We start from the raw sequence: 12,705 nt of genomic DNA, 5'->3' as shown, positions 1-12,705 counted from the left end.
CAGACAAAGACCCACATGCACACTAATATTTTGTGTGGTGAATTTTTTTGTACTTGCAGAGTTACATTGCACTTTGCTCAAAAACTGCATACATTCATGTAGAACTCTGTTATCTCACTTTTTAGATTAGAATCAATCTAAACATCAGGTCATAGACAGAGAACACAGGGGGCTAACACCTTCAACATATTGTCTAGCTATCACCATTGTTAACAGCTAACCCGAGAATGCAACTTTTAAAAAAAGGTTTTGTGATTTACACATGAAAGAAGTGAAACTATCACTGTATTCTAACAGATGAAAGGTTTAACAGACGATCAATTCTTCAATATATAATTTCAGTTACACCACACTGCAAATCTTTGCTATAAATTCTGTGTTATGATCGAGCCCTCCACAATCACCTGATGAAGGAGCGTCGCTCCGAAAGCTAGTGTGCTTCCAATTAAACCTGTAGGACTATATCCTGGTGTTGTGTGATTTTTAATTTTGTACACCCCAGTCGAACACCGGCATCTCCGAATCCTTGGAAAGGGGTCTTCTTCCACATAGCTGCAGATGTCAGCAAATATCTGTTATGGAGGTCTCAGTCCCCTGAGGCTCTGTTGCTCTGTCATGTCAAGGAAGCCTATGCAGGATGCCCTGTCTCATTTTGAACTAGGGCTCTGTGTCCATTCTCTCTGTCATAAAGAGCTTCTGTCAGTATTGTTAGTGTGGTTCCTGGTGCTGCTAGTGCTATTTACTTAGTGCTGGATGCTGCTGGTATTGTTGTAGCTGCTTCTGTTGGTCTTCAGAGATCCATGATATAGCTGCAGAGGTTGTTCCATGAACCTGTAGCCAGGAAGTCCAGGTCAAAATGAATGAACCCCAAAGTAGGTCAAACGGGCGACAGACTGTTGAAACTATTTATGAAATCCCACTCTCGGAGCAAGTGTTATAAGCAAAAACCTTTCACCTGTGCAGAGTGAGGTTAGGGCTGATCAGCAATAGTGGAGGGAACTTGTGCCAAGAGTGGGAGGAAGTAGGGGGATTCCTTTATGCATACTTTGCTTCTGTATTCACTACTGAGAGGAACCTTGACATTTCTGAGGACAGCATGAAACAGACTGACATGCTTGAACAGGTTGATGTTAGGAAGGAGAATGTGCTGAAAATTTCGAAAAATATAAGGATAGATAAATCCCCTGGGCCAGACGGGATATACCCTACATTACTACAGGAAGCAAGGAAGAGATTGTTACGCCTTTAGCGATGATCTTTGCATCCTCACTGTTCACTGGATTGGTGCCAGATGATTGGAGGGTGGGCAAATGTTATTCCCTTGTTGAAAAAAGGGAATAGGGATAACCCTGAGAATTACAGACCAGTCAGTCTTACATCAGTTTTGGGCAAAGTACTGGAGAGGATTCTGAGTGACAGGATTTATGATTACTTGGAGAACCATAGGTTGATTAGAGATAGCCAGCATGGCTTTGTGAGCGGCAGGTCATGCCTCAAAAACCTTACTGAATTCTTTGAGAATGTGACAAAACACGTTGAAGGTAGAGCAGTGCACATGGTGTACATGGATTTTAGCAAGGTGTTTAATCAGGTTCCCCATGGCAGGCTCATTCAGAAAGTAAGGAGGCACAGGATACAGGGAAATCTGGCTGTCTGGATACAGAGTTGGCTGGCCCATAGAAGACAGAGGATGATAGTATTGGAAAATATTCAGCCTGGAACTCAGTGACCAATGATGTTCCACAGGAATCTGTTCTGGGACCTCTACTCTTTGTGATTTTTATAAATGACTTGAATGAGGAAGTGGAAGGGTGGATTAGTAAGCTTGCTAAAGACATGAAGGTTGGTGGAGTTGTAGGTAGTGTGGAGGACTGTTGTAGGCTGCAACGGGACATTGACGGAATGCAGAAGTGGACTGATAAGTGACAGATGGAGTTCAACCTGGAAAGTGTGAAGTCATTCACTTTGGAAGGTCGAAATTGAATGTAGATTACAAGGCTAAAGGCAGGATTCCTTGATACCGTAGAGGAGCAGAAGGATCTTGGGGTCCATGTCTATAGATCCCTCAAAGCTGCCACCCAAATTGTTCGGGTTGTTAAGAAGGCATATGGTGTGTTAACTTTCATTAGCAGGGGGATTGAGTTTAAGAGCTGCGAGGTTATGCTGCAGCTCTATAGAACCCTGGTTAGACCACACTTGGAATATTGTGTTCAGTTTTGGTCGCCTCATTATAGGAAAGATGTGGAAGTCTTAGCTAGGGTGCAGAGGAGATTTACCAGGGTGCTGCTTGGACTGGACGGTACGTCTAATGAAGATTGAGGGAGCTAGGGCTTTTCACAATGGAACGAAGAGGAATGAGAGGTGACTTGATAGAGGTTTACAAAATGTTGTGAGGCATAGATAGAGTGGGTAGCCAGAGAGTTTTTCCCATAGCAGAAATGTCATAATTTCTAGGTAATTTGAGGAAGGTTTAGAGGAGATGTCAGAGGTAGTTTCTCTACACAGAGAGTGGTGTGTGTGTGGAATGCACTGCCAGCAGTGGTAGCAGAGTCAGATACATTAGGGACTTTTGAGTGACTAGGAGAAAGCGAGGACTGCAGCTGCTGGAGATCAGAGTCAAAACGTGTGATGCTAGAAAAGCACAGCCTGACGAAGAGCTCCTGCTCGAAATGTCAACTCTCCTGCTCCTCAGATGCTGCCTGACTGGCTGTGCTTTATCAGCACCACACTTTTGACCCGCATTTAAGCGACTCTTGGATAGGCACATGGAAAATAGTACAACGAAGAGTATGTAGGTCAGTCTGATTTTAGAATAGGATAAAAGGCTGGCACAACATTGAGGGCCAAAGGGTCTGTATTGTGCTGTACTGTTCTGTTATGTTCAGACGATAGCCAAGTAGTTTCACTGTTTTGCAAAATGGTTGAATGATTGTGGTACAGTTTGGTACTGCAGTGGTCATTCTGCATCATATTGTTGTTAGATGATTGCTTACTTACCCTTTTTTGCTCTGAGAGTTTTTCTCCACAGAGTTGAAAAAATGCCATCTGTCCAGTCATTTGTGGCTACATCAAGTCGGCCAAACATCTGAGGGGCAGTAATTGCTTTCGGATTCATTCTCATCTCACGGTGTGGTTCACCGCAGTCTGCGGAAATAAAACATAATGTAGATAATATTACAAATCCCAAAACTGCTTTGCATTTTGTCACTTATTGGCATATTTTCATTCAGGGGAGAACTTAAAAGCAGAACTTCAGGCAACAGAAGTATATATCCAGAATACAGATATTGTAGTCCTGTTGTTTGGTCAATTTCCCAATCATTGATTTTAATGGATGGAAAGTCATATTCAGCACTCTCTGTACTTGAATTCTACAAGCACACATCAGTCACAAAACTTGCATTCATTACAAATGAAATCTCATACACTATTATCAGAATCCTAAATTTAATGCAATTAAAATTTTAATGGATTACAATTTAATCTTAACATTTAATTCCTCCTTCTGATTCTATAAATGGCTTGTCAAAGAATAATTTATGACAAAGTTTGAGAAGGATACAATGAGAGCCTTCTGTTTCCTTCTCCTCCTGTTTCCCATCCACTCTGAATGCATTATTCATGCCTGAAACTATTGTCCATCTCTGGCCCCTATCTCATACTCCCAATTTCTTAAAGAAAAACACAGACAAAAGTAGAAAATGGGCCAGGGTGTCTGTGCTGGATGAGAAATAGATATCCATCCTGATCACACTTACCAGCTCCTGGTCTGTAATCCTGTACATTACAGAGTTACAAATACACTTTTTAAACATTATAGGAATTTCTGCCTCCCTCACACTTTCCACACTGAATATACCACTCTTCTGGATAAAATTTTTCTCAACTTCTGCCTCAAATCCAAGCATTCTACTTACTACCTTCTCTTCTAAAAAATTGTTTGTCACGTACACTGTATCTCAGCCTCTCCTACACATCAACCAAATCTCTTCTCAGGTTCTTCCTTTCCAAAGATGACCAGCCCAACCTCTCAAATTATTCCACGTGGCTATAATTATCTGTTTCCACATGTTCTCCTTGTTGAAATCAGACTTTTTTTTGCTGGAGGTGCAAGCAAGTTTATCTGTAATCTGTTCCACACTTTCGCAATCTTAACAGGGGCCCATCCTCCAAAAGTGACCTCGTCTTCAAAAAAAAATTGCACTTGTGAATGAATGGTGCTCAGCCCTCTCTTGAATGAGTTCATCCTGGTTCTATGTAGATTCTTCATGTCACTGGGGGTGGCACTGTGGCTCAGTGGTTAGCACTGCTACCTCATAGCACCAGGGTCCCAGGTTCAATTCCCACCTTGGGTGACTGTCTGTGTGGAGTTTGCACTATGTGGATTTCCTCCGGGTGCTCTGGTTTCCTCCCACAGTCCACAGATGTGCAGGTTAGGTGAAATGGCCATGCTAAAATTGCCCATAGTGTTAGATGCATTAGTCAGAGGGAACTAGGTCTGGATGGGTTACTCTTCGGAGGGTCGGTGTGGACATTTTGGGCCTGTTTCCACACTGTAGGGAATCTAATCTAATTTCATCTTCCTTTCAGTGATTCTTGATTTGCTTTCAGCTGTACTTCACCTTCACAGTTAATCCTAATCTCAACCTCACCCTTGACTACCCAGGCTCATATCCCCTCTTCCAAAATCACCAAGTCACAACATATGCTCCAGCCTGTTATCTTTCCACCTCCTGCATTTTCAATTACATGCAAAAATATTAAAATGACCTTCCAGCCACTTGCTAGCAGCACTGCCATCACACTGACTCAAGGATAACTGGACACTTTGATATCAAATCTGATGTCTTTACACTGTGTTTCCATATCATTCAACAACCCCTACCCCTAAATTCTTTTCTCAATCCATCAATCAGCCTCAAATTCTGTCTTAAATTTTGTCCGAGGACACTTGAGGATTAAAGTCTTATCTTCCAGTCAAAATTTTAAGCCCCGTATTTCCGGTACATTCAATGCTCCAATTTAAACAAATTCTATACAGAGATAAGAGTGACTGAAAGACATAATGAGCTCTTGATTCCTTTCCACCTCACCTGTCATGGCTTTCATCAATGTATGAATACAGGTGGTTTTACCAGCTCCACTGGGTCCAAGAGTCATCATACCATGCCTAACCCTCTGTGTCTCAAACAGCTGAATAACTTTAAGTTTCCAAGGAGGATGACTAACAAGTCCAGCTTCTTCAACCTAAACAAAATAAAACATATTCTGAATATTTTAGACTTACAAAGACAATAAAGAACTCTATATACTTTTATTTTACTAATCAGCAATGTACTAGTTAAGGAATCAGAGTCATTTTAAATTTACACTGCTGCTAAAGTCCATAACATAAAGATTATTTGTTCTAATTACTGCACTTCTATCAATTCAAACTCCAATGTGATACATAAATATTAACAATCTCTCTCAACTTCAGTCATAGCCATTACTGCAGGACAGAGACCAAATACAAGATCACAGTCGAAGCTCTGAACGGAGTCATGAATCAATCCTTTGTGTCTTCTTCATAAAGAGAATCGGCATTTATATAGTGCTTTACACCAAATGTCTTAAAGTACTTTACAGCCAATGAAGCACTAATGAAGTTGTGCTGTTGGAATATAGCATTCTGAGACAAAAGGGGGATTTTTTTTTGGGGGGGGGAGCGGAAGAGGGTGTTTGAATTTTTAAATAAAAGTGGATAGATTTGGGTTAGTTCTGTGAAAGTTTTCTGCTTAAAAGGTCAGGAAGTCAGTTTGAACAGTGACTGAAATATCAGCTCCAGGAAGATATGGCTTCAGTCATGTGCCTAGCAGACAACTGTGGTAATAATGGAGATGATGTTCGTAAGACAGAGGTGTGGAAAAGTGTAGAAACCAACAAAAGGTGACCAATAAAAATAAAAGAAAAAGTAAACTTTGATGGTAAATTTACAAATAATGTAAAGATAGACAGCAAGAGCTTCTTTAAATATATAAAAAGGAAGAGCAAAGACAAAGTGAACATAGGCATCTGAGAGAACGAGGCTGGGGAAATATTAATGGGGAACTAGGAAAGGACAGAGGAGTTGAGTAAATACTTTGCATCAGTCTTCACAGCGGCAGACGTTAATAGCATCCCAAAGTTACTACATAATCAAGTGGCAAAAGGAAATAAATACTGTAACCATCATGAGAGAAGATGTACTAGGGAAAGTAATGGGCTAAAAGACCAATAAACCCCCTGGACCTGATGGGATACACCTAAGATATTAAACAAAGTGATTGATTCTATTATTCTGTGAAGTAGTTAAGGAGGTAGTGGATTCACTGGTAATAATCATCCAGGAATCCTTAGGTAACGTCCAGTGAAGTTATTTGGGTGGAACTGAGAAATAAGAAAGGGATGTTCACTTTCTTGTGATTGTCCTATAGGCCTCCCCAGTAATCCATGGAAAACTGAGAAACAAATTTGTAAGGGCATTTCAGTTATCTGTAAGTATAATAGGATGGTTATGTTGGGGATTTTAACTTTCCAAACATAGACTGGGACTGCCATAGTGTTAAGGGCTTGGATGGAGAGGAATGTATTAAGTGCGTACAAGGAAAATTTTCTGATTCAGTATGTGTAACTACCTACTGGAGAAGGTGCAAAACTTGACCTATTTTGGGGAAATAAGGCAGGACTGGTGACTGGGGTGTCAGTGGGGGAGCACTTTGGGGCTAGTGACCATAATTCTATTAGTTTTAAAATAGTAATGGAAAAGAATAGACCGGATCTAAAAGTTAAAGCTCAAAATTGGGCAAATGCCAATTTTGAGGGTATTAAGCAAGAACTTTCAAAAGTTGATTGGGCTAGAAGTTCGCAGTTAAAGGAGCAGCTGGAAAATGGCCTTCAAAAATGAGATAACAGGAGTCTAGAGATAGTATGTTCCTGTTAGGGTGAAAGGCAAGGCTGATTGGTGTAGGAATGCTGGATGACAAGGGAAGTTGAGGTTTTGGTCAATAAAAAGATGTAAGCGTATGTCAGGTATAGACAGCAGAGAGCAAGTAAATCCTTAGAAGAGTACAAAGGCTGTAGGAGTACACTTAAGAGGAAATTCAGGAGGGCAAAAAGGCAATAGGAGATAGCTTTGGCAAATAGACTTAAGGAGAATCCAAAGGGATTTTATAAATACATCAAGGACAAAAGAGTAACTAGTGAGAGATTAGGGCCCTTAAAGATCAGCAAGGCTGTCTATGTGTGGAACCGCAGGAGATGGAGGATATACTAAACGAGTATTTTGCATCAGTGTTTACTGTGGAGAAAGACATGGAAGATAGACAACATGGGGAAATAAATAGTAACAGGTTGAAAAATGTCCATATAGAAGAAGTAACGAAGAGGATTGAGGAGGGCATAGCGGTGGACATGATTTATATGGGCTTCAGTAAGGCATTGAACAAGGTTCCTCATGGTAGACTGGTTAGCAACTTTAAATCACATGGAATACAGGGAGAACTAACTATTTTAACTGGCTTAAAGGCAGAAGACAGATGGTCATGGTGGAGGGTTGCTTTCCAAACTGGACCTCTGTGACCAGTGCTGTGCCACAAGGATTGGTGTTGAGTCCATTGCTTTTCATCATTTCTATAAATGATATGGATGTGAACATAGGAGGTACGGTTAGTAAGTTTATAGATGACATCAAAATTGAAAGTGTAGTGGACAGCAAAAAATGGTTACCTCAGAGTACATTTGATCAGATGGGCCAATGAGCAGTGAAGTTTAATTTAGATAAATGTGAGATGCTGCATTTTGGAAAGACAAATCAGGGCGTCTTAATAGTAAGGTACTGTGGAGTGTTGCTGAACCTTGGAGTGCAGCTTCACAGTTCATTGAAAGTAGAGTTGCAGGTGGGTAGTAAAGTGAAGGTGGTGTTTGGTACGCTTGCCTTTATTGGCCAGTGCATTGAATATTGGAGTTGGGTGTTCATATTGTGGCTGTACAAGATATTGGTAAGGCAACCTTTGGAATATGCATTCAATTCTGGTCTCCTTGCTATAGGAAGAATGCTGTGAAACTTGAAAGAGATTAGAAAAGATTTACAAGGATGTTGCCATGGTTGGAAGGTTTGAGCCCAAGTGAGAGGTTGGGTAGGCTGAGGCTATATTCCCTGGAGCATCGAAGGCTGAGGGGTGACCTTATACGTGTTTATAAAATCATGAAGAGTATGAATTGGGTAAATAACCAAGATCTTTTTCTGGGAACAGGGGAGTCCAAAACTAGAAGGCGTAGGTTTAAGGTGAGAGGGGAAAGATTTAAAAGGGACCTAAGGGGCAACATTTCCACGCAGTGGGTGGTGTTTGTATGGAATGAGCTGCCAGAGGAAGTGGTGGAGGCTGGTACAATTATAATATTCAAAAGGTATCTTGAGGAGTATATGAATATGAGAGATACGTGCCAAATGCTGGCAAATGGAGCTAGATTAATTTAGGATATCTAGTGGGCATGGATGAGTTGGACCAAAGGGTCTTTTACCGTGCTGTACATCTCTGTGACTGTATGACTTAAAATTACCAGAGGATTAGAGAATTGTCAACATAACACCTTTTCTTAAAATGGAAAGGGAACATAAAAAAGTTAACTATATGTCTCTTAGCTTAATGCTTGTTACTGGGAATATGTCAGAGCCTGTAAGAGATGGAATAGTAGAACATTCTAGAAATAGATAATGTGATCAAACAGAGTCAGTATGATTTCATGAAGGGGCAATCATTCCTGACAAATTTACTGCAAAACTTTGTGAAGCTAACAAGCAGGATAGATAAGGGGAAGCAGTGGATCGGATGCAGTTGCAGTTTCAGAAGGCACCATACATTAGATTACTTAGCAAAAGTCCATATTATTGGATGTGGTCTGTTAGCATGGGTAGAGGACTGTCTAACTGAGACATGCTGTCTAACTAGAAATCACACAACACCAGGTTAACATATTAATGAATTGAAATCTGCAACCCATTCTAAAAGATGAAAGACTTAACAGCAATCTAGGCTTGTTCAATATATCGGATCAGTTGTATGACACTATGATATTTTGCTATAAATTCTGTATCATATGATCCTACTCCACGAGCTACATGATGAAGGAGGAATGTTCTAAAAGCATGTACTTCCACATAAACCTGTTGGACGAGAACGTGGTGTTGTGAGATTTTTAACTTTGTCCACTACAGTCCAACACCGGCACTTCCACATCATAACTAATAGAAGACAGAGGGTTGGAAAAAGGGGGCTATTTTCAGAATGGCAACCTGTATTCTTGTGGAATTCAACAGGGGTAAATGTTGGGGCCACACTTGTTTGTAATATATAAATAACTTAGATAAAGAAAGTGCACTTACTATAGCCAAGTTTGCAGTTAACACAAAAATTGGTGGGAAAACAAATAATAAGGATGATTCAAAAATTCTACACAGGGACACAGACAGGTTAGTGAGTAGACAAAAATTTGGCAAATGCAATATGATGTGGGAAAACGTAATGTTGTGTACTTTGGCAGGAAGAATAGAGGAGGTGACTATTATTAAATTAGAGAAGAACTGCAGAAAGCTAAGAACATAGGGAACTAGCAGTCTTTGTCCATGAACCACAAAAAAGGGAGAATCTTAGTTCAGGAGGTGATAGCAAAGGGAATTAGAATGTTGGCTTTTATTTCAAAGGGAATGGAGTAACAGAGTAAGGAGATTTCGTTAAAACTTCACAAGGTACTAGTTAGACCACGGCTTTAATATTGTGAACAGTTTGGACCCATTATGTAAGGGAAGATATCCTAGAACTGCAGGCAGTCCAAAGAAGTTGATCATGCATGTAGAAAGACTGTCTTATGAGGAAAGTTTGAGTAGATTAGTCCTGCACTGCATTTAGAAGAACGATTTGGAACCATATAAAAACATACAAGATTCTTAGGGACTTGACAGGGTAGATGCAGAAAAGTTATTTCCCCTTGTGTGAGATTCCAGGATCAGAAGGCAGAATCTTAAGAGTAAGGAGTTGCCCATTTAAGACAGAGATGAGGAGGAACATTTTCTGTGGAACGCTTTATCCCAGAGGACAGGGTCAATAATTATTTCCAAGGCTGAGACAGACAGATATTTAATCAGTAAGACAGCCAAGTATCATAGAGAAAAGAAAGATGAATTTGAAGACTATCAGATCAGCCATGATCTTGTGGAATGGTTGAGCAGATTTGATTGGCTGACTGGGCTACTTCTGCTCCTATGACTAATGGTTGGACTCATTACAGGCATTGTTAACACATTAAGGCAATTTGTTTTGCTTTGATTTCAGTCCAGAAGAAAGAATATTGATCTTTGAGTGGGAAATAATGTTTCCTTCCAGTTTAATTTAAGGAAACCAGTCACTACATCAGATGTGGTTTACTGTCTTCAAGGAATTAGAGCCAGGAAAGTTCAGATCATCAGAATTGTCAAAGATTCATACCAACAGAGTTGGAAAGAAACCATAAAATTGGATCTGTAATTTCAAGAAAAATACACTGCATAGTGTCAGTTAAGTAAAGAGACTTAAAAAGATGTGAGAGGAATGATATTTCTTCCACATTGATACTCTGCATCAAATGATGTTGGGGAACAATTTGAAACTTAGTTTTTAGGTTTGCGCTAAGAACTTCTAACTTTGTCTATTTATTGTTTTATTTAACAAACCCGTTGTTAAAAAAAAATCTGCAGCCTTTTGTGAATATATTTTAGTGCCAGGCCACCGCTTTAATTAACTATATAAAAATAAACATATGATCTAACAAGCCAGTGGATCGGACTTGTTCAATAGTACCATCAGCCAGTATCATGAAGGAACATAGTAGCCAATTTGTACACAGAAAGCTTCCCGAATCAACAGTATAATAATGACCAAATAATGTTTATTTTTCATATTGATGGATAAACAACTTGCTTTTCTAAAATGCATAATTCATTCCTTTTATTTTGCATTCCTTTGATCGATGTAGTATCTAGCAATCTGTGAATTGTAGTTGTAGGGGTGAGCTGTACCTGCTTATAACAAAATGGCCCATGTCTGCTCACACAAAATGGCCGACAAAAAAGATAACCCAGCATAACATTAAAGCACAAGATGGCTGAAAGGAGATAAATGAGACTAACAGTCTGTCCCAGCCTTTAAGTAAAGAAAACAATGATACCTTTGATTAAAACTATTCCAAAGCCAGTAAAGGGGGTCTTGAGCAGCAACCATCCTAAACAGTTATGATAAGAACATGCATACAAGACAAACAAGCACATATTCTCTGCTCATGAATGAATGAATGATTATGCCACTAAATGGGTAAACAACAGATGCAAGATATAGCATACTAACTCCCTAATTAGCTACCAGAATAACAGCTCGCTATTTTGTAGTAAACAGTTGTTTCTTAATTACTCTGCAATATTAAGCAATAGTTTTTAGTTCGAGGTTCTCTAACATAAATATAGATATATATAACTAAAACATTTATGCCTACATGTGAAAGTTAATTAGCTTTAGGAAGTACCCTCATTTGTCATGGACAAAATAGGTTGTTCACAATAATTAATCACAAAGTTCTAAGAATAGAAATAGCTAAACCTAGCCTTAACTTAAGAACAGAAATCAATATTACAAATCTTAGAGCAATTCGTTACAATTAACTGTCTTGTGTATTTTTATATACATAATTAAGACAATGGGAAATGTAAGGGGAGTAATTGAATGCAATACAGTGAATAATAGAATTCAAGCTGTCCTTAAGAGATAAGCCAGCCTGAAAGGTCTGAGGGAGTACAGCCAATGACTTTGGAATGCGAATGAATAGGATGCATAGAAGGATCCCAAGGACTACAGATTAAAGTGCCTGGTAAACACCATGACGTCATGGGACCCTGAGGCTGGCCATAGGGAGGCTCATAATTGATTAGGTGTTTTACCAGATTGGGTGAATGGACGAGAAGGGAAGGGCTTTAACCACGATGTATATGTTCATTGTAAAACAGAAATGTATAAAAATACTGCCATTTAGCGTGTGTCATGATCTATCTTCTGAGCTGAGCGAAAGGTGAAGCATATAACTGTTTTTATGTCGAGGCCGGATTCAGGGAAGATCCTTTGGCCTTTTTCCTGCTTTAACTGGTTTCTGCGTGAATAAACTTCCACTTGCCCGAGTTCTGCTTGTCTCCTGAGTTTTCTTTCCCTGTCAGGGGAAATCGCTCCGACAGTAACATACTGGGGACACACAATTCCAAGGAGTTGCTACATTTCACCATTGAGTTGCTAAATTCGATCATTGCTAGATATAAGGGTGAGCTTGTTGCGAGCTTTTCATAGGTCATTTAGAATAGTTCAAAGATTACTGATAAGTCAATTTACGGAATTGTACAGAGGCAGACAGAAGAGAAGGTTGCTACCTTTCCACTCGGAGAAAGTGAGGACTGCAGATGCTGGTATATCAGAGTCGAGAATGTACTGCTGGGAAAACAGCAGGTCAGGCAGCACCCGAGGAGCAGGAGAATCAACGTTTTGGGCGTAAGCCTTCTCCAACCTATCACCATTACCCCCACCTTCATTTACCTATCGCACTATCAACTACCTTGCCCCCCAGCCCACCCCCCTCCTATTTATCTCTCAGCCCCCTTGGCTCACAAGCTTCATT

The 12,705-nt window shown here is 39.9% G+C and overlaps 1 protein-coding gene across 2 annotated transcripts in view; it reads right to left on the bottom strand.

Moving 5' to 3' along the window:
* The window catches only part of dnah5 (dynein, axonemal, heavy chain 5), a 343,383-nt gene that overhangs the window by 154,146 nt on the left and 176,532 nt on the right, over positions 1-12,705 (bottom strand). For both annotated transcript variants that reach the window (XM_043689617.2, XM_087987009.1), the window contains 2 exons: positions 5,094-5,247; positions 2,998-3,144 (listed from right to left, as the gene is read on the bottom strand). In XM_043689617.2, coding sequence (XP_043545552.2) covers positions 2,998-3,144; positions 5,094-5,247 — 301 coding nt within the window. The remainder of the gene's footprint in view (positions 1-2,997; positions 3,145-5,093; positions 5,248-12,705) is intronic.

The sequence above is a fragment of the Chiloscyllium plagiosum genome, unplaced genomic scaffold, assembly GCF_037043375.1.
Source record: "Chiloscyllium plagiosum isolate Xiang-an unplaced genomic scaffold, Cpla_swu_hap1 HiC_scaffold_5, whole genome shotgun sequence".
Taxonomy (NCBI): Eukaryota; Metazoa; Chordata; class Chondrichthyes; order Orectolobiformes; family Hemiscylliidae; genus Chiloscyllium; species Chiloscyllium plagiosum.
This window is presented reverse-complemented; position numbering and strand designations above follow the sequence as displayed.